This window comes from Panthera leo, chromosome B3 (assembly GCF_018350215.1).
Source record: "Panthera leo isolate Ple1 chromosome B3, P.leo_Ple1_pat1.1, whole genome shotgun sequence".
Classification (NCBI taxonomy): Eukaryota; Metazoa; Chordata; class Mammalia; order Carnivora; family Felidae; genus Panthera; species Panthera leo.
In genome coordinates, this window is record NC_056684.1 from 40,900,585 (window position 1) to 40,923,401 (window position 22,817).

Below are 22,817 nucleotides of genomic sequence, written 5' to 3' on the forward strand. Positions count from 1 at the left end.
CGGCTCCGCGGGCGGGCGGGCGGCCGGAGAGCAGAGACGAGCGCCGCGCACCCGGTCGCGCCTGCCGTGCTCGCCGTGCCCGCCCAGCGCAGCCTCCCGCCGTGAGTAGCGCCCGTGTGCGGGCTCGACGGGCGGGACGGGGCGCGCGGGGCTGAGGCTGGCGGGGACAGATTGGTCCCGGGATCTGTCTCGGGTTCCCCAAGCCCGCCGCCCCGGTCCCTGACGCCACCCCCCCGGGTATGGCCGGCCTTGCCCTTGGGCGCTGTGGCCGGCTCTGGACCTGCCCGCTGCGCCCCAGGGGGCCGCGCTCCGAAGCCTGGCACTTTGACCCGAGGGACCGGTGGGGGCAGTGGGCCGAGGCCTGGCACCCAGGCGAGAGAGAGAGACAGACTTTCATCAACATAGGGCGCCTTAATGGAGAGAGCACTACAGATTCTCGGGAGGAGAGGGGCCAGTCTTCTCAGCAACGGCCACCTCGCACACCTCCTCTCCCCATTTGCACAAGGACTCGTTTCAAGAAGGCTGCTCCGTACATAGTCAGCTTGCTTGTGGCAGAATGAAGCTGTGGTCCCCATCGTCAGGGGCCCAGGCCGAGGCCAGAGCTACGGTGGGCATGGGGGTAGTCAGTGGGTCTGGGGTAGAAGGGCATAGGAAGGAAGGCATTGTCAATTGTTGACCCTGATTCTGGACCAGGCATTGTGGATGCCTCATGGCATGTGTGGGTCTGGCTAGCCCTCACTGTGACTTTGCCATGTGGAAATTAGTATTCTCACTTTGGGAAGGAGGAAAGAGGTGAACACTGAGGACATGAAGGTAGTGATACGTTAGGGGTACACCCTGGAAGAGAGGAAGTCATAGCTGGTTGCCTCAGAAGCAGGTGGGAAGAAGGTCCCTGGGGGCATGTGGAAAGAACACAGCCCCTGACACCTTGTTCTCTAGAATCCAGCCGAGGGCAGCTGGGGGCTGCTGCTATGGTTTCTGACTCTGATTCCCAGCTGCGTCCATGTAAGGTATTTCTGGGAGAGTCCTGGTGACTAAGGGGAGCTGGTGCCTTGACCTCTTCACAAATACTTTCAGAGTCCTGTTCTTCCCCAAACCGCCCATCTCCTAAGATGTGTTTTTAACACCTAAAGTGGCCCCACTGATAATTCAGCTGCTTTGGGAGAGGCTTGGGCAGAGGGTGCAGGGGTGTGGATGAGGGTGGGTGGGTGCTGGTCTGGAGCAAGTTTCCAGCTGGCAGGAATGAGACCTGAACTGTCCTGACCACCTCCCTCAGGTTTGGCTCCTTATTAGACATGAGAGTGAACAAGCAGGCTGCACATGGACTGGACCTTCACTAGAAAAATGGGGTTTTCTCTTGTCAATTTAGGCAAATGGCTGATGTCTGAGCCCAAGTTTCTTTATCAGGGGTTGGAGTTCGTCAAAGCCTTGAATGCCTGGAGGGGGTCTGTGATGCTGGAATCCCTTTCCTTATTTTTTTTTTTTCAGATTTTTAAAAAATGTTTTATTTATTTTTGAGACAGAGAGAGACAGAGCATGAGCAGGGGAGGGGCAGAGAGAGAATGAGACACAGAATCGGAAGCAGGCTCCAGGCTCTGAGCCGTCAGCACAGAGCCCGATGCAGGGCTCGAACTCACAAACTGTGAGATCATGACCTGAGCCGAGACCTCAACCGACTGAGCCACCCAGGCGCCCCTAGGGTCCCTTTCCTTCTGTGGATGGCCTCCTCAGAGCCTGGGTGATGATTCCTAGTGTGGGGAGAGGTAGAAGAGGACCATCATGCCTGCTCCCTTGCAGTGGTCCCATTTCACTGACTTATATTGGGTGAGGTGGTGTGATGGTCTCTGAATATTCAGCAGCATGAGCAGGGTTGAGGGTGCTCTCATCGACGCCCAGGGCAGAACAGCTGGAGCGGACTAGCTGTGTGACTCAATAAGTCCCTTCCCCTGTCTGGTCCTTAGTTTCCTTCTTTTGTAAAACAAGTGGGTTAGGCCAGACACCAGTGGTTTTCAACCACCCCGCCCCCCCGACCGCCATGAATTCTTACACAGAGCCCTAACTTACAATATAAAGTAGAACTGCTGTGCCTCCCCTTCCTCATGCCGGTGGCTCCTGAAGCAGAGTTTAAAAATCCCCTAAATGATCTTTGAGGTCCCTTTTTCTGAGGTTCTAGGAAATCTGTGTTAACCCTCAGAAGTGTTGCTTATTATTAGGGTTGGGGGCAGGAGTATGAATTCTAGCGATTCCATTAAGAGAAATGTGGGCATTAAGATGGGCTTCGTCCTTGGAATGTCTAGAGCTGATGGCCTGTGCCTCTGACCAAAAGCTGTAGCTGTGTCCCTCCCCTCTGCCGTGTGCTTTCATCTTTTCAGGGCCCGAAAGGTTCCTGTACCCTGGGACCTTTTCTGGGTCCTAACTGGTGATTATAATTCCACCTCAGAATTTCTCCCCTTTAGTTCATGTTCCTACACTGAGAAAATTGATAAAATACAAATTCATCTTGGGGAGAGATATCAGGAAGAGGCTTTAAGTTGTTATTGGTTATTTTAACTTGAAGCATCTGAGCAGTGGCTTTGAGAATGGAGCCTGGGCCACTACATTTAAATCAACCAACATTTATGGAGCACCTGCTGTCTACCAGCTGCTACAAGGGGACAGAGGTGAGAATGTCACCACCACTGCCCTCATGGGGCTCCAAGACAGTAGGCAGGAGGGAAGGAATTCACATTTGTTGGAACCATCTAGACACTACTTAAAACATTTTACGTATGATATCTCATTTTGTCTGAAAGTAGATATTAGTCTCATGTTTTATTATGTAAAATTTTGATTGTATACAAAGTAAGTGTACATACCACATAGCCATGTAACCACTGCCCAGATCAAGAAACAGCATTGCCTGTACCCTGAAACCCCCATTGAGTCCTAGACATCACCTCCCACCCAGGGGTAACCACTATTCTGACTTTTAGCACCACAGGTGAGTTTTGCCTAAATGGAATCACACAGTATGTAATCTTTTCTGTCTGGCTTCTTTCATTCAACATTATTAGGCTTGTGAGTTTCATCTATGCTGTTGCAGGTAGCCGTAGTTTATTTATTCTCATTGTTGTGTAATAATTCTATTGCATGGGTATAACTCCATTTACATATCTATTCCTCTATTGATGGCCATTTGGTTGTTTCCAATTTTTAGTTATTACTAATAATGCTGCCGTGAACATTCTGACATGGGACATTTTGGAAGGCGTCTACATGCATTTCCCTTACAGATGTCCATAGAAACTGCCCGACAGATTTCCAAAGTGGTTGTCCCAGAGTGTGCTTCTCCTGGCAGTGTTTGAGAGTTCTGATTTCTCCACATAGTCACCAACAGTAGGCATTTTCCAGATTCATTTTCCATGTAAGTAATTTGAAGCTTAGAAAAGTTGTCCTGTGCTCAATGTGTGCAGAGGTTGTGGAGCTGGGGTTTAAACCCGGGTGTGACTATGGAATCTGTGAATTCTCCTTCTGGGTTAGACATAGACAGTTATGAGCCAAAATACGAAAGCTCTAACCCTAAAAATGTATGATGAGACGTCTCTGGGAACTGAAAGGGAGAAGGGGGTTTTAATTTGTTTTCATGAGTAAAAGGGTCATGGAGCCTCAGAGTTGGTAGCATTTGAGCTAGGTCTTGTGGGAAGAGAGCAGTTTTCCTAGGGAGGCTCTCCAGGTGGGCCTTCCATGGAAAGGGGCCAGGTTGAGCTGAGGCATGGCAAGGGTGGAAGTTTTGGGGGAATGGGAAAGGTCTACGTTAGCTATACTATAGGTATGTGGGGGGAGGGAGATAAGGCCAAAAAGGTTATTTGGAGCCAAACTGGTGGTCGTAGTTTGTCCTTAGGGGGGCTCCCTTGCCCCCGAGCCCCTGGCTACCCCTGGAGCCCAAGGCAGGGGCTCATGATTTTGTTGGGGAGCTGGGATTGCTTCGAACCCCTCTCAGCTCCTGATAGCAAATGGAGCTGGCCTATTGCCAAATGGAGGATCTTAGCTGTTCCAGGGGCTGCTCTCAGTGTATCTGTCAACAGAACTTCTTGGAGTTTTCTGCTTTTCTTTAGGTGTGTGAACTGAGTAGCCCCACCCCTCAGGACCTACCTGATCCAAAGGAGATGGTAGATAGCAGTCCTACCACGCTCTGGGCTAGTGTCAAGAAATTTGCCAGGATGGGGGTTGGGGGAGTGAATGAAGGGGTCTAGCTTCTGATATGGGTCAAACTGAACTTTCCAGAAGGATCCCAAAACCTTTGCCTTAGAAGGGAGTTGAAATGGTTGTCTCCATTGCTGTGGGAAGCAGAAACACAGATGATGGCCTGGGATGAGCCAGATAATAACAGTAATAATAACCTTTCGAATTTGCCTAGGAGTTTATGCCCTTGTCACAATGGATGCCCACAGGGCTGTGTGAAGTAGGTGATATGGATGTTATCACCCCCTTTTACAGATGAGGGGACTGAGGCCCAAAGATGGTGCCAACCTGTGTGGGTTACACAGCTAATACATACCCAGGCTAGTCTACAACTGGGGCTCCTGGGAGCCTGCCCTTTTTTGTATTCCATGCTTGCTGGGCTCAGGCCAAGCACAAGGTGAAGACCGAAGAGGGAGAAGGATGCCCGATGGACCACGTGCACTGACAGGGCAGGAGGTCGGCAGGTGACCAGGAGAGTCAGGCTGGGGAGCCAGGCCAGCTCTGCCTGGGGGTCTTCAGGGATGTGTGCTCCATGGAAGGGAGGGAGGCAAGCCACATCTCAGTAATAGAGCTGTGGTTTGCAGGGGGCAGCATTGGAGGAAAGAGGGTGAAATGTATACATTTTCTGAGAGTTGGAACAGCTCCAGCCACTTGGCACTGATGAGACTCACCCTTATGTAATGGTGCCTCCACCCAGCTTGGTGAAAACAGTCTTTTGGGGCTCATGGGGCCCTGGGCGTGGTTGGTATCTGATTGGCAGGCAGAAGAAAAGCTGCCAACTCTAGCCAAAATGAGCTCTGAGAGGCCTTTGCTAATGACTCTCGAAAGACACATCCACAGGCAGCTGGTTTTATCTTTGTCATTTGCAGGCTGTGTCCTGGGCCCTGCCCTTGGGGTGCTGTCCAGGATGGCATATGGAACTCCAAGAATGGGTGGGGCTTCTTGGGGCAGGGGGATCCCAGGGTAGGATGCATACAGTCTCTTCTGGTGTAGTGGTGAATATTCCCCATGGCTCAGAGTTGTCTTCTGGCTCTTACTGAGGTGATCTGGGCGGGCAGTTGGCTCCATTTTATAGATGAGGAATCTGAGGCTCCTCTGACAAGAGATGAGGTCACAGAGCTAGTTGTGGGCAGAATTGGAACTCGAACCTCTAGCTCCTGACTCCTGGTGCCTATTGTGATTTGTCACACCACTCCCGTCCATCTTTCCCTTGGGGCGATGAGTGAGAGAGTTTATAAATCAGTTCAGACTCGCACTTGGGTGGCACAGCCCCTGAGGGAACTGAGGTGATGATAATCCCTTGCCTTTTTACAGCATTTTATAGTTTACAAAATAATTTCATGATTTGCATTTTTAAAATAGTATTAACCCATCTCACAGATGAGGAAACTGAGTCTCTGGCAGTTTACATGGCTTACCCAGGCAATTGGGACTTGAATCCAGAACTTCTGACTCAAAGATGAGGGCTCTCTCTCCTGTCTTATGGTTGCTTCTTTTCTTAGTAGACCTGGATTTCCTGAGTACAAATTGCCAAAGCTGGCCATGGTGCTGTTTCTCTGAACTTGTTCAGAGCAGATCTGAAGAAGTGAGGAGGGCTCTTTTTCTATCTCCTTAACAAATTTGAATTGGTATACATCAAATAAGAACCGTATAGGGGCACCTGGGTGGCTCAGTCCATTAAGCGTCCGACTTCGGCTCAGGTCATGATCTCATGGTTCATGAGCTGGAGCCCTGCGTCAGCCTCTGTGCCAACAGCTCAGAGCCTGGAGCCTGCTTCTCCCTCTTGCCCCTCCCTCACTTGTGCTCTATCTCTCTCTCAAAAATAAATAAATATTAAAAAAAAAAAAGAACCGTATATCGTCAGTCATTGGTGAGAAAAGGCTTGCTTGAGCAGGGCCATTCTTAAGGAACCAGTGCTGTGGATTATTGTTAAGTTATTGGCTCCTTGCAAGCTGATTACTTTTAGGCCCAGACTCTGAGGCTTCCACCAGTGTTCATGGCTGTCCTGACCTCCCGTTTCCTCCCGTTTCAGGGCTGTATGTTCCAGGCCTCAATGAAGAGCCCAAACATGGAGACGTTCAAGCAGCAGAAGGTGGAGGACTTTTATGACATCGGAGAGGAGCTGGGGAGGTAAGAGGCTGGGAGAGGTGGAGGGGGTGCCTCTCCTGGTACACTTGTCACTTGATCTTGTAGGCACGGGCTTGTCACAGGACTCGTGGGAAACCTTAAAAACAATCCTGAGGCATTCACCTTCGTGTGCGGCTCTGAAAACAGTCATCTCTGTGGAAATAAAGACTTGCTGGCATAAGGGACTAGAATTCTTGAGCTCTAGGTTTTCAGTATAGCCTGGCTGACAGTTATGGTGAGTCTAAATGATTCTCGTTTCATCTATTACTTTTCTCACAAAGCCATTCCCAGGTTCTGGACTGAGACCTGGTCTGTTGGTTTTCTTCTCTGAGTCCCACTTAGGATTCTCCATGGCTCTCAGGATTTTGTTTCATAAGCTCAGTGCCTGAATGGGAAGTGAAGTAATCCTCCTGAAAATGGATTCACGTTGAGTAACAGGGTACGCGAGCCTCGTCATGAAGGTTCCTAGGATCTGAGTTATTGGGTGCATTTTTAGGTTTGCTAAATCTAGAATGCAGCCAGGGATAAGTCCTGATATCTGAAAGTAGTTACTCTTCAGAAAGGAATGAAGATTTCCCAAGCTCTCTTCTTGCCTTCCATTTCCAGAATCTGCTAATATTTAAACAGTTTTTTAGTGATTACAGATCACCAGCCCTAGGATTGGATTCTCACTGCAATGCAAGAGATGGGAATTCATTTCATTCTCATTTTGCAAGTGAGGAAACTGGCCCAAAGAGTTTAAGCAAGTTGCCTGAAATTGGTCAGCCAGCGAGTGACGTGGCCAAGGTCTGGCACACCTGTCATGCCCTTTCCAACGAGCATGGCACTTACACACTCACATATGCTTACCGGTACACCAAGCCTCACCCCTTCACACACCCAGTAAAGTAAAAACTTGGGGGGTTTAGGGCCTTTGCTGTATCCACGATGCAACACAGGAGGCCTTTCCCCTTTATAAAGCTCTTGGGTCAAGCCTAATTCTCTTACTTTCTTTTATGTTTAAAGACAAAATTGAAAGAGTTTCAAAGCCAGAGGAGCCTTATTCCAAGAAGAAGGTGCAGTTACTTCAAGTCCAGGGAGTGCTTGTCCTGACTGACTAGCTGGCTGGGTGGGGGAGCAAAGACTGCAGAGACCCTGGAGGGGAATGAGTCCTCAGCCTTCTGCCTGAGCCGGCTGCCACTGACAATCCAGGGGTGAAGGGGTGGGAAGAAGACAGAGGGCCAGAGGCTGGAGTGTGGTCAGTTGCAGTCTGCCTCTGAATGGGAAGCCAGGTGCTTCTCCTGACCTTGGTGATACAAGGGAGAAAGTGGCAAGCTCAGCAGCAGACCCTGGCAGGCCTTGCCCGTGGCATTTGATTTGGTAGCCTCACCTTGGCCACATCCTACGGGGGTCTGTGCCAAGTGCTCTGGGTACAGATATGAGCAAGACATGGACAGTTTCAGTCCTGGACGTTCAGCCTGGCCATAGGGGCAGCCGTGCACATGCCAAGGCCAGAGTTGGATGGGACCTTGTTGGGGTGGGGGCTCTGAGGAAGAAAGTGGAAGCAGTTTCCTGGGGGAATTCATCTATTCTTCCTTCTTAGTCCCGTCTCTCCCCAGTTTGTACATCAGGGCTATTAGAACTGGAGGAGGCCTGGGGCACCTGGAGGAGGCCTGGGACACCGGTTAGGTGTCCGACTTTGGCTCAGGTCATGATCTCACAGTTCATGGGTTCGAGCCCTGCATCGGGCTCTGTGCTGACAGCTCGGAGCCTAGAGTCTGCTTCAGATTCTGTGTCTCCCTCTCTCTCTGCCCCTCCCCCACTCACGCTCTGTCTCTCTCTCAAAAATAAATAAACATTAAAAAAATTTTTATTAAGAACTGGAAGAGGCCTCTTCTCTGGTCCTTCACGTATAGCATGGTGGAGGGCCTGTACCTCACAGCCTGGGAGCCTTGGATGACTCCCCCTCATTTCAAAAGTGTTGACTGGACATAGGGTAGGTAAGAGGCTGAAGAGGCCTGAGGCCTTTGGAATGGCTTGAAATCCTAGGATTTGTGGTCTAGAGGCCAGATGAGCTAGAAGGCTTATAGAGATCCTTTCTTCCAGGCTCTTCATCTGAAAACTGAGGAAACTGAGACTCAGAGAGGGGAAGATCTTGCCAGGGGCCATAAACAGGCTGGACCTAGAGCTGCCAGCAGATGAGTGCTGAGATTCAGAAGGGGCAGTCCTCTTTTTCTCTCCTCCCCTCCTTTTCTTCACTTATCGTGCTTCTGAGGAGGTTCTTGTGCCAGGCACTGTCCAAGGTAGTGGCAAACCAGCAGATGCATTCCTGTCCTTTTGCAGCTTATGATCCACTGATGGACAAAGGCTCTAAACCAGTGAACAGGGGAACCAAGAGCATAATTCATTATGGCATGTGTTAAGGGCTGTGCAAGGAGAGAACAGGATGCACTGAGACAGAATAGGGGACACAGTTGAGACCAAGTGGTCAGGGAATGCTGCTCTGAGGAAGTGACTGTCCATTTGAGAACTGAGGGCTAAAGGTGCGGGCAAAGGCAACAATATGGACACAGGCCAAGAGCTGCTGAAACTTGAGCTGTAGGTGAGCAGTGCTAGATGAGGTTAGAGACATAGGTGTTAGACACATGGCCAGTGAGCTTTGTGTCAACACAGAGTGGTGGAAAGGTTTGGCACATATTGAGATTTGGGTCCCCTTCCTAGCTGTGCAACCTTAGGACAGTTTACTCAACCTCTCTGGGGCCTCTGTTTTCTTACCCATAAGATAGAAATAATAACAGTACCTAGTCCATGGTCGTGGGAATCAAGTGAAATGCCAAGTCTATGGTACCCTCATGGAACCAGGCACAGGGTAAGTGCTCGATGAACAAGAGCTTCTGGCCTTTGAAGTATATTTGGGACACCAAGGCCCTGCCTCCCACCTCTGGAGCGCCCCCAAGAGGGAGGTGTGGGACTCTGCAGGAAGAACAGAGTTGTTGGGTCATGCTTATTTTGGGGAGAGGTGCATGTAAACCTGCTTCCTCTGCTGTCAGTGAGCACCCTAGGCTAAACTCAGGGATGTCTTACTGATTTAGCTCCTCATTCAGTCCTTCCTGTGCAAAAATGAAAACAAGCAACACCATTTTTCATTTTTACCCGTACTGATAGATGAAGCTCACACACCTAATGTTGGGTAAAGAAAGCCAGGTGCAAATGAGTCCGTACTGTATAATTCCATTTGGGTAAAGCTCAAAATGGGCAAAATGAATCAATGGTGCTGGAAGTCAGAATAGTGGTTATTCCGAAAGAACTAGTGACTAGAAGGCGGCATGAGGGAGGTCCCATGGGGTGGGTATTGTTCTGTTTCTTGATCTGGGCACTTACTTCACAGATACATCCTTTATGAAAAGCCATACCTCTTTATGTGCATTTTTTTCTGTAGGCCTGTTATATCTTAACTAAAACCATGCATTAACAAACAAGGAATCTTTCACTCTGTTCCTTGGCCTAGTCTGGTCCCTAAAGCTCATGTTTTTGATTCATTTGGATGTCTTTATGTCCTTATCCTACAAGTAAGAGAGCATCTGGGAGTAAAGCTGCTAAATCCACCTTTGGATTGGGACAGTGTGCCCTGACTGGAGGGTCCTCAGCTGCTTGACCATGTGATTCTTAACTGATTTCAGGCTGAGTGCAGATACTTAGCTGTGCCATTTTGGTACCAGCCTGCTGGGGATGCTGGAGATTGTCTGCTGCTTCTGAGAGTGGCTGGAGAAATGCTGCAACCTACAGATTCTGGCTTCTCCCAGCCTTGGTAGCCAGGGTAGGGTAGAGCAAGGGAATATTAGAGCAGGATTTATAAAGAAAAAACCCATCCAATTCCTCCTTTTTAGACAAGGCTAGGTCCAGAGAGGGGAAGTGACTTGTCCGAGGTCACTCGGGGAACTAGTCATAGACCAAGATGGGGACCAGTGGTCTGACTACTCTTAGTCTGGGGCTCTGGCTACCACACCATAAGGACCCACAACGTACGAACTCATTTTTGCTCTCATTTGAATGCTTCTCAGGGAGTGGAGGAGAATATATAGTAGGGTGGTCTTTTCTGTTTGACCTTGAGAGTAGAGCAACAGTGTCGGAGTCAGGAGGTTGAGCATTGGGGAAGGAGTGATGTTCCCCAGGGGGAGGGCACTGATAGATACTTCCTCCCCCTGGGGGGTATCCCAAGAGTACAAGGTATTTTAGTGAAAGCAGCATGTAATGATCAGTGCTTTCTTCTCTCTTGTGCTTATATTACTTTCCTTTACTTAGATTATTACATTGACATAAAATCATAAAATGTTATGCTGAACTGGATTTCAACAAGAAGTTAGTCCAAATCTCCATTTTATAGATAAGGAAAGTGAGGCCGAGCTCACTGAGGAGGTGAGCTGATTTGTCCAAGGTCCTAGAGTAAGCAATATGGAAGGTGGAACTTAAAGAAGCTTTTATATTATTTTATTTTAAAAAATATTTTAAATTTATTTATTTATGTATTTAACACAAGGCAGGAGGGACAAAGGGAGAGAGAATCTCAAGCAGCCTCCATGCCCCTGTCGAGGGGCTTAATCTCACCACTATGAGATCATGACCTTAGCCAAGATCAAGAGTCGGATGCCTAACCAACTGAGCCACCTAGGCACTCCAGAAGCTTTCAAAATACACTGTGCTAGTTTAAACAAACATACAAGGGTGCCTGGGTGGCTCAGTTGGTTCAGTGTCCGACTTTGGCTCAGGTCATGATCTCATAGTTTGTGAGCTCAAGCCCCATGTTGGGCTCTGCACTAAGAGCATGGAGCCTGGAGCCTGCTTTGAATTCTTTATCTCACTCTTTCTCTGTCCCTGCTTGTGCTCTGTCTCCAAACAAACAAACAAACAAACAAATAAACAAACAAAAAAATGTTTATCGATATGTACATTCAATTTTCATCCGTAGCCCCAGCTCTGTCAAGGAGCCTACCTCACCATTACCCCATACATGCCCTCACCCCACCGCCCTCTTCCCTGGTGAAGACAACAGCCATAAGCCTTGTTACTACTCACAGGAGGCTCATGTATGAAAGGCTGAAAGGTACCCTGCCAGGCACGTAACCTGCAGAATCCCCTTTTGTAGGGACAGGAGCCTTGGGCCAGGGAAGGAGCCACTGTTCTGGACCTCACCCTTCCTAAACAGAGCTGAGGAATTTGCTGCGACATCCATATTGACAGGGCTGCCTGCCAGACCTGAGTCACCCGATGGGGTTCTCAGTGGTTAAGATCACACATGTAGCTTAGCCAGGGCAGCCTCTTTTGGGAGAGAAACAAAACCTACAGGAATGTGTAGAGCTCAGATTTACTCAGGCTGGGTTCTATAGCCCAGTCTAACCACAAAGCACTATAGGAAACAACAATAATAAGTGTTTGGATTTACCTGTTTCAGTCTTTGGGGAAGGGTTTCCAAGGTGAACTTTGAAGCGAAGAGGCTTTTGGTATTTCTTTTTAAATTAAAAACTTCTTTTTTTATTATAGAAGTTATGCATGGCAAATGTCATAAAGTTCTGAAGAGTTCAAGTAAAAGGTCAACTCCCTCTACCCTCCTTCCTTGTCTCATGCCCACAGCTAGACTTTGATGATAATTTTCTTCTGTTGCCTTTTAGAACTTTTCTAAGCAAAGCAAGTGTGTACAGGGGCCCAGATGGGATCATATGACCATAACTACAACTTGCTTTATTCACTTAATGAAATACATTGACTATCTCTAAAAATCTTTTAATTTATTTTTTAATTTTAGAGAGAGAGAGAGCACAAGTGGAAGAAAGGGACAGAGGGAGAGAGAGAGAGAGAGAGAGAGAGAGAGAGAGAATCCCAAGCAAGCACCATGCTCAGTGCAGAGCCGGATGCAGGGGGCTTGATCCCACGACTCTGGGATCATGACCTAAGCCAACAGCAAGAGTCAGAGGCTTAACTGACTGAGACACCCAGGTGCCCCTGAATATCTTTCACAGCAGTATGTAGAGATCTTGGAGACTTATTTTGGATGAAAGTTTTTTTTTTTTTTTAATAAAAAACTAGAGAAGACAAGCCAATAAGAAATTAGTAGCCTTAACTCAGCCAACTATTTTTATTTCTGACTTCTACCTTCTCATTTTTCCAGAGCTGTTTCTTACACCCACACACCCCCTTCTCTTTTGTGTCTGCTTGAGGCACATAAGCTCAGAGTTAACATTCTCCCAAGTGCTGAGCTCCTGGGGCAGGGTGGGGAGGCCGGGGGGAGGGGGGGAGCAGGGCAGCTCTCATGGCCCCGGGATTGCCCAGGGATGAGATGAGGCCTATCTCACATTTGTTTGTTTGGGGCCATCAGCTCTTTTGAAGGTAGGTTTTCTTATTTTGTTTATTTGTTTGTGTTTGTTTAAGTTTTTATTTTAGTTCCAGTTAGTTAACATACAGTGTAATATTAGTTTCAGGTGTACAATATAGTGATTCAACACTTCCATACAACACCCGGTGCTCATCACAACAAGTACACTCCTTAATCCCCGTCATCTGGTTCATCCATCCCCCACCCTGTCCCCTAGGTTCTTACTTTGAGTGTCACTATAGCACTGAGACAGAGGCCAAAGGTCCCAACAACTTCGGTGACTTCTTGTTCTTGCTGTTCCCTTGCTCTTGGATAAGTTAACTTTTTCCTTCAAGGTCTAGGTCAAATGCTCTCTCCTTAGCAAATCCTGACTCACCCTATCCTACTCCACCCTGTTCTATAGACATAATTACTGCTTATTCTGGACCCACATCCCTGTTAAGTGCTCAGGTCATCATACCTCATGTTACCTGAAAGAGTTCACTGGTCATCTTCCCACTGAAGATTCCTCCAGGCGGGGCACCCCTCTATAGTGTCCAGAGCAGGCCTTTTACACTTGATAAGTGCTCGGCTCCCACAGATACCCATCAGGAGACTGCAGTGCTATCTGGAACCTACTCGGAGTTAAATCTGAGGCAGAAAACCTCAGCCAAGTCCCCAGCACCCATAGACCTTGGCATCCATGAACGTTCAGAATTTTGCAAACACAAAGTGGGAAACAAAACGCAAAAATTACTTCCATTTCCTGGACACACATTATTATATTTAATCCTTATAACGTCCTGAGAAGCCAGCTGGGAAATTCCACTCGGTGCAACACAACAAATCTTAGAGAAAGTCAGAAATAAAAGCCAGAAACTTTTCTGGGCAGAGTCCTGTCTGCTACTCTGGGCTGGAATTTTTGTGCCTCTCTGATAGCATACGTGTTTATATTTCCTGTTGCTGGGAAGGTGAAAGTGGCTGACATATGTTAAGAATCTTCTGCACTCACATCCGTGTCTGTGCCGAGTGCTTCCCATCCTTCTAGGACAATATGAGCTGGGTCACATTCCCACTCCCCAGATGAGGAAACTGAGGCTCAGGGAAGTTTTACACGGACTCTTTTTGTCACTCATGCCAAAAGGCTTCTCTGCCACTAACACCAGGCTTATCTTCTTCAGGCCCAGGAAGCTCTCAGCTTGGTGTTAGTGGCAGGGAAGTCTTTTGGGCCATAGTTGTCTCCTAGGCGAGCTAGTGGTTTCTGAAAGATGAGTGGGGTGTGTGGATGCATACGTACACATCTGTACTTTAGGTCATTATCATAGTCCGATGCCTCTTCCTAGGCACCCACTGTGTGATGGGCACCATTTAGGGCTCAGGCCTTGCACCAGAAGAACTCAAGCTCAGCTGGGGCACAAGGATACTCTCCTCAAAAGCTAGTGAAATGAGATAGAACAGTCCATGAGCTAATAGGGGGACCCCTAAAACATGTGCCAGTTGTTCAGAGGAGGAAACCATCACCCTGGGGGTAGGACAGCTCCTCACAGTCTAATCCGGGAGATGGCAGATGACCACCCCAAGGTAAGGGCTCTGCCAGAGACTGAGGGGCAGCAGGCCTGGGCTTGGGCAAGAGAGCACATGGTGGGGGTCGAAGGGATGGGGCTGCCAGGAGGACGAGTGACCGCAGAGGGCCCTGGATGACAAGAGGCCACGGATGAAGGAGGGAGGTGCTTTCATCACTCATTGTTAGGGAAACAAAGCACAAAGCCACTCAAACAAAGTGGCTGCATTGCCCACGCTTCCGTCAGAAGCTGGCACACAGGGCGAATCGCTCGCCCTGAGGGGTAGGTCTCATTGAGCTCAGTTTGCGTTATGAAAACTGTAAGAGCTGGAAGGAGGTGCTTATGTGGGGATCACTGAAATCATGATATACCTATATCTACAGCATACACTCTCTTTTCTACCTCATCGCCAGTATGCACATTTTGTGTTGTGTTGTTTTTGGGTTGACGTTTTATTTATACCTTTCTGTGTATCCAGAGTCCGTATACCTTAAACATTTTCCATTTCAAAATAATTTCAAGTTTAATAAAAGTTTTCAGACTAACAACTCCCATATGTTCTTTATTCAGATACAGCCTTTTAACATTTTGGCTTCTCCCTCCCTCCTTCCTTCCCCCTCTCCTCCTCTTCCCCCTGCTCCTCTCCCTTCTTTCTCCTCCTTTTCTTTTCTTTTTTTTTTTTTTTTTAATTTATTTTTGGGGCAGAGAGAGACAGAGCATGAACGGGGGAGGGGCAGAGAGAGAGGGAGACACAGAATCGGAAACAGGCTCCAGGCTCCGAGCCATCATCCCAGAGCCTGACGCGGGGCTCGAACTCATGGACCGCGAGATCGTGACCTGGCTGAAGTCGGACGCTTAACTGACTGCACCACCCAGGCGCCCCTTTTCTTTTCTTTTCTTTTCTTTTCTTTTCTTTTCTTTTCTTTTCTTTTCTTTTCGCTTTTATTTTCTTTCTTTCTTTCTTTCTTTCTTTCTTTCTTTCTTTTTTTCTTTCTTTCTTTCTACTTATCTATTATTGCTTCTAAGCCATTTGAGAGTAGGTTGCAGACATTATACTTCTTTATCCCTTAACTTGATTATGCATCTTCTAAGGGCTTGGCTATTCTCTTTCATATCCATAGTACAGTCTTCAAATTTAGGACATTTAACTCTGATATAATGTTTTTATTCAAGCTGTCACTCTTGTTCCAATTTTGTTAATTCTTTTTTTTTTTTAATTGTTTAATGCGTATTCATTTTTGAGAGACAGAGTCCAAGTGGGGGAGGGGCAGAGAGAGAGGGAGATACAGAATCCGAAGCAGGCTCCAGGCTCCAGGCTCCAAGCTGTCGGCACAAAGCCCGATGCGGGGCTCGAACTCATGACCTGTGACCTCATGACCTGAGCCAAAGTCAGATGCTCAACCAACTGAGCCTGCCAGGCACCCCAATTTTGTCAATTCTTGATAGCAGTTTTTTCCCTGCAGAACAAGATCCAATGCAGATCATACACTACATTTTGCTGTCATCTCTCTTTAGTCCCTTTAATCTGGAATGATGCCTCAGCTTTACTTTGTCATGACACTGGTATTTTTGAAGAATGCTAGCCTTAAAAAAAAAAAGATACAATACAGTCTATATACTTTTGTTAACTTCATAGTATTCTGCTATGTAAACATTCCCAGTTTACTTAAGTTTCCCCTGTTATTTCTCACTGCTAAAAATAAATGTTTCTGTGGACATATTTGTTGAATTTCCTCTCTGCATTATTTCTGCTGGGCATACTCCCAGAGGTGAAATACTGGGTCAAAGACTATGACTGATTTGTGTAATGGTTGAAACTAGATACCGAATCAGTTTGCCAGCTCACCAGCAGGTGCTTATTTCTGTATGGCTTTGTCAATATGCTTTCATTGTTTTTTTGTGTGTTTTTGGCAGTTTAAGAGTTTTGTAAAGATGCATTCATGTTTTCACAGTGGGAGAATTTAAAGTGGTTCGAGTCTCCTGTGCTTCTCCCTTAGTTCCAAACTTTATTCTCTCTGCAACTTTGCTCTCTTTCATGTGTTTACATTTCATTTTCATTTCGTTGCATTTTTGGTCATTGGAGAATATGAAGTTTTGAGAGCAACAGAAGGCAGGTAAGGCAAAAGTAATCATTCCCATTTTATAAATGATGGAAATGAGGCTCTGGAAATTTACCTGACCCAGCCTTGTCAGGACCAGAGGTAGAGAGCTCTTCCTTATAGCCCGATGGTGTTGCCTCCCTCCCCCAAGAGGGAGGGGATACGAGTCTTTAGGGAACCAAGAAAGTCCAGCACAAGATTCCACTTCTTTGTCCATACTTTTAGAAGCTGACTGGAAAGGGTCTAAAAGAAAGTTTTCTGAGGGGTGTCTGCGTGGCTCAGTTGGTTGAGCGTCCAACGCTTGATTTCGGCTCAGGTCATGATCACAGAGTCATGGGATCGAGCCCCGAGTCAGGCTCTGTGCTGAACACGGAGCCTGCTTAAGATTCATTCTCTCTCTCTCTCTCTCTCTCTCCTCTCTCTCTTTCTCCCTCTGTCCCTCTCCCCCACTCGTGCTCTCTGTCTCTCCCTAAAATTAAAAAAAGAATGATTTATGAGAGCTCTGGAAGAGGAGTTGCCTGGAAAGGGGGCTGCTTTTGAGGGCAAAGGAGAGAGCATGGTTCCCCTCTACTTCTTGCTGGGGAAACCCACATGAGGGGTAAGAGTTGAGGCCAGTGGTAGAGTTCAGGCCTGAGGTACCCATCACCTCAGCTGCAGTAAGGCATCCCAGGCTTGGACAGTGCTGGTGGGAGGTCTTAGGAGAACCCGAAGCTTCCAGGTCTTCCCACAGAGGTAATGGCTGTGACCTTTGTTTTCTGGGAGATTGCCCCGGACCCTAAAGCAGCCTTCAACAGGCTTTAGAGCCCAAGAACTTTAATCTGCACGGGCTCCTACACTATCTAGTCCAGGGGACAGAAAACTACAGCCCTATAGCTGTATCTGGTCCGCTACGTGTTTGAGTGGTCCTGGAGCTATGAACTGATTTTACAGATGAACAGTTCCAACAGATTGATTATAGAAAACACAGACTTTGGGACCCAGTTAAGTAATATGTTTTCCCCCCCACCAAAAAAGTTCCATTCTTCTAATTGGAAGACCTGTATTACAACAAACAAAACAAAACTCATTTTTTTACTATATTTTAAATTTTATCAACTAAAAATTTGTGGAAATGTTTATTTTCTCCCTCATTATATAAGTACCTATGTCATATCCTTAATTTTGCTTCTTGATCTGCAATGCAGAATATTTACTGTCTGGCTCTTTGGGGAAAAATGTGACTACTCCTGATCTTCAGTAGAGTTTACTATTTAAGCAGCAACACGTTAAAAAATGGATTATTGTAGGGTGGGGGACAGGATACAAACTGATCAAGGTGAAGGTGCTGTTATGGAAAAGGATGAAGAAGGGGTTAGCAGAGGTCCACCTGCCTCCCTTCCCTGTCCTCCGTCTCATAGCCCTTGAAGAACCTCCAGGAAGACAGTTTCAGAACCACTGTCTACCTAGGTTAATCCTGTCCTTCAGAGAGTGCCAGGGTAAGAAGAAGGGAAAGGAACTCTGGGTATTAGGGATTGAATGTCTTCTCTAAATCTGGTCCTGCACTAGGCATGGGTGTTCATTATGTGGCTTGTGTAGGGCCCTTGCAGCCCTATGTGGTGATAAGTGTTTCTCCCATTTTAAAAGTGAGAAAGCTAGAGCTTAGCAAGCTCAGCTGACTTGCCATAGTAAGTGCCAGAGCTAGGAATTAAGCCCAAGACTTCTGACTCCTGGTCCAGTACTCCTGCTGAGGTACCAAGATGCCCAGAATTTTCTTTCTTTAAAAAAAATTTTTTTAATGTTTATTTATTTTTGACAGAGAGAGAGAGAGAGAACGAGCATGAGCAGGGGAGGGGCAGAGAGGTTGGGAGATACAGAATCCAAAGCAGGCTTCAGGCTCCGAGCTGTCAGTACAGAGCCCGATGCGGGGCTCAAACTCATGAACTGTGAGATCATGACCCGAGCCAAAGTCAGATGCTTAACCGACTGAGCCACCCAAGCACCCCGCCCAGAGTTATCTTTTTGCCTGAGACCCTCAGGTCCCCTCCAGAGAACAAAGAGGGAGGTTGATACAGTTGGTTCACGCTCTTGGTGGACTATTGGAGGAGATCTGCTGAGAGTCCAGTTGTCCTGCATTTGATGTACCTCCAGGGCTGGCACTGCCTCCCTGCTCACCCCCAGTCCTTGGCAGCCAGCATCGAACTCTGAGATCTCAGAACCCTAATCTTGAATTCTGAGCTGCTGGCCCCTGGTGTCGTGGCCACAGGGCCTAGGGCGTGATGAAATATCCTTTTCTCCTTGGGGTGAGGTTAATTTGGCACCCTGGGGCAGAGCCCACAAGCTACAGAGGAGACTTTAGCTACAGTGTGGTTCTAGGAGGCAAAGAGTTTGTACCAGTCTTTTGGAGGACAGTCCCCCTTCTCTCCTCTCTGTCCCGCCTTTTCAGCTGAGGACACAGGGCAGAGGAGAGAAGGGCAGCTGAGGGACTTCGGCAGGAGGACAGGCTCAGCACAGGAGGCTGACAGTGACTGTTCTGGGTGCTGGAGCCACCAGGCACTGGTATGATTTTGACTCTGCTGCTATGAGCAGGTTGGACCTCCAACAGCATCGCTCTCGTGGGCTGTTTTGTCATCAGAAGATGGTCCCTGTCTCACAGAATTGTTGAAATACCACTTGTGGAATCAAGGTCTCTTCATGTTTTCTAGCCTTCTGGGGTCCCATTCTTTAATGTCCAAATAAGAATAATGAACATTCCATTCCAGGGCAACAGGAAGTCCTGTTCCTAATCCAGCCTTTCTGGCTCTCCCCAGAGAGCACTCACATCTTAGTTATCGGAGCCATATCTCAGAGCCTTGGGCTCAGGGGCCCCTTCCTCCTTCAAGACAAGGCTGAGCTCCCTCTGTGACCTCGTGTCAGGCACAGACTCGGGCCCACTTCTGTGTGCCTTCCCTCAACACCGAGATTGGTTGCAGGGTACGCTGAGGAGACCCACTTTTCTTCACATATACCCAGTTTAGCTCCTTATTGTTGCGACCTCTCCCTGAGTGGACCCTGGCCTTTTTATCCTGAATGAAAGGCCCTTTCAAGTTTTTCCCAAACAACAGCCATCTCTGACCTGCACTCGCCCTGCCCCCATGATGGAGTCTTCTGTCTCTTTTAGCATATGGTAACAGCTCTGAGCAGCTTTCAAAATACCACTTTCCCCATTCCTGCCATAGACGTGAGGGGTGTAGCCTGGCATTTGGGAAGTGCCCAGCAAATAGTCACAGATATGGACACCATTATGCTAAAAGCCTGGTGGTCAGTTGTTTTGAAGAGCTCACGGGAAGGAGCTGGGTTGGGCAGTTTCTCTGTTACCTCATCTGATCATGAAACTCTTGATTGGGGTAGGCAGACAGGTGGAAGTCACTGTCTCCATTTTACAGGTTAGGAAACAGAGGCATAAAATCCAGTCCCTACTGTTGAGAGCAGGGAGACCTGATCAAGTGGAGACAAGGCTGTGTATCCACGAGATTTTGTAAACACAGGTCCAAGCAGCAATATTGAAAATATGTCTTAAAGAAAGACATTTTTTAAAGCACCTTCAGAACTAGCTAACTGTAGCATTTGTAGAGATTGGGGTCCTGACATTCTTTCTGATGTCTCGCCCTGATATAGGATACTTCCTGGAGTCCACACATGTCTCTGAGATGTTAGCTTTCTGCTGGTCAGGAAGCACTGCCAGGTCCTGGCTAGGTTGGCCTGGCTCCACCCCCACCCCTCCAAGTCCCCTGGCTCCCAGTGCTGCTACCTTCACTACCTTCTAGCAAGGTCTGTGGCTGGGCCATCTCTAATGGGGCAGCTGAACCATTCCTTTCCAATACAGAGAATGTATCTCTCAGAAATGGGGGGGGGGGTCAAACCTGGGTAAAACTGACTACTAGTGACTGCTTGTGTGACCGTGACCTTGGGCAAGTTACTTCACCTCTCTGAGCCTTGGTTCTCTCATCTGTGAAATGGGGAACATACTACCTACCTTATCAGGCCAGGATGTGAACGTAGATCTTTCTTGACTCCAGAGGGTTGATCGAGATTAAGACTGAAACATGAAACACCATGGTTGTGATCCCCAGGGGTATATCTGAATCACACAGGAGATTTAAAATATACAAATAAATAAACAACATGCCTACATGCCAGGGAATTGAGGTTTAGAAGGCCTTGGGTAGGGCTCTAGCATCTGTATTTTTTTAAGATGTCCCAATTTGTGTAGAATATACAACTGGATCTGAGATCATTTCTTCGAAATAGTACTTGAGACACATAGCAGGCTCTCAGAGATGTTGGTTTATTTCTTTCTTCTCTTGATGGAGCAAGTCTCTGTATTATCCTCTGTCCTGGCTATGTTAATTTTACCACTTTGCCTTTGCTCATACCAGACGTCTGCTTAGATGCCCCCTCTCCCCTCTTCACCAACCCCTGCTGTGCATGGCTTCTATCATACTCAACATTCCTTTCTTGCTAGAACTACATCTCTTGCAGAAGATGGACAAAAGTCTAAAAGATAGCCATTAAAAATGTAATGGTATTGGTCACAGGGGTGGGGTGGGGAGGAGGGGAAGGTAGGACCATGGATAATTTAACGGTTTTTTATTTATACTTTTCTGTATCTTCTAAAAAACATTTAATATTTTTTTACATTGGATATTCTTTCCTGCTTTGTCAAAGATGAGTTGGCCATACTTTTGTGGGTCCAATTCTGGAGTCTCTATTCTATTCCATTGGTCTATGTGTCTGTTTTTGTGCCAATACCATGCTGTCTTGATGATTACAGCCTTGTAGTAGAGGCTAAAGTCTGGGACTGTGATGTCTCTCGCTTTGGTCTTCTTCTTCAATATTACTTTGGCTATTCGGGGTCTTTTGTGGTGCCATATGAATTTTAGGGTTGCTTGTTCTAGCTTCGAGAAGAAAAGATGCTCAACGTCACTCCTCATAAGGGAAATACAAATAAAAACCACACTGAGATACCACGTCACGCCAGTCAGCGTGGCTAAAATGAACAAATCAGGAGACTATAGATGCTGGAGAGGATGTGGAGAAACGGGAACCCTCTTACACTGTTGGTGGGAATGCAAACTGGTGCAGCCACTCTGGAAAACAGTGTGGAGGTTCCTCAAAAAATTAACAATAGATCTACCCTATGACCCAGCAATAGCACTGCTAGGAATTTACCCAAGGGATACAGGAGTGCTGATGCATAGGGGCACTTGCACCCCAATGTTTATAGCAGCTCTTTGCACTATAACCAAATTATGGAAAGAGCCTAAATGTCCAGCAACTGATGAATGGATAAAGAAATTATGGTTTATATACACAATGGAATACTACTTGTAAATGAGAAAGAATGAAATATGGCCTATTGTAGCAACGTGGATGGAACTGGAAAGTGTTATGCTAAGTGAAATAAGTCATACAGAGAAAGACAGATACCATATGTTTTCACTCTTATGTGGATCCTGAGAAACTTAACCGAAGACCATGGAGGAGGGGAAGGGGGAAAAAAAAGTTAGAGAGGGAGGGAGGCAAACCATAAGAGACACTTAAAGACTGAGAATAAACTGAGGGTTGGTAGGGGGTGGGAGGGAGGGGAAAGTGGGTGATGGGCACTGAGGAGGGCACCTGTTGGGATGAGCACTGGGTGTTGTATGGAAACCAATTTGACAATAAATTTCATTTAAAAAAAAAAAGAAAAGCCAAAAAAACCACATTTAATATGTGTTTCTTGTATCATATAGAACATATTGCTTTTTAAGTATTTCACGCTCAGGAGTTTGGATTTCTTGCTGGTTTTACATTGGAAGAAAGGTTAATGGGACTGGAGAGAGACAGGGGCATGGGAGTCAGGCTAAGGAGGAGTGAACTGCTGTAGAGAATGTGAGGTGATGAGATCTGGAAGCTCTTCAGGGGAGGGATGGTGGCTTCACTGTCTTGCATCCTTCATGCAGAAAGAAAAGACTCAGTAAACCCTTGCTGAAGGATTGGTGAGTGAGTATGGCAGCTGCTAACAGGGAAGGTAACGAGGTGGTGGCAGATCCATACTGGTACCAACTGTGAGTCTCCCATCTCTCTTGTCAGAAAAATTCTGGCACATACCCCAAGGGGTTTGGAAAGTCATTTGTGATCACGCTATCAGAATTTAAACCAGAAGGGTCCCAAGATACCATATGCCCTACCTCTTCAATGCACTGTGAGCTCTTCAGAATAATTTTTAAATTTTAAGTAGTCTGTTCTTCACAGAAGTGGTCACCATGCACAAGTCCTTCTTTCTTGGGCCTTAAAAAAAAGTGACTTGACTTTCAAAGAGTCCACTCTTTTAGGGATCTTGTCTGTTGGGTGAAGTGACGTATACTTGTATGTATCCTAGCTCAAACCCTAATTATGCTGACTTTAGGAAGCTCTTTCTAAATAAGAGTTTCCCCAAATAAGCCTAGAAAACCTTTGCCTAATGCTTTGAAGAACATGAGCATT

At 47.1% G+C, this 22,817-nt stretch overlaps 1 protein-coding gene across 2 annotated transcripts in view; it reads left to right on the plus strand.

Moving 5' to 3' along the window:
• The window catches only part of DAPK2 (death associated protein kinase 2), a 120,713-nt gene continuing 97,896 nt past the window's right edge, over positions 1-22,817 (plus strand). For both annotated transcript variants that reach the window (XM_042941768.1, XM_042941769.1), the window contains exons 1-2: positions 1-101; positions 6,254-6,351. In XM_042941768.1, the coding sequence (XP_042797702.1) occupies positions 6,260-6,351 (92 nt within the window). In that variant the 5' untranslated portion in view covers positions 1-101; positions 6,254-6,259. The remainder of the gene's footprint in view (positions 102-6,253; positions 6,352-22,817) is intronic.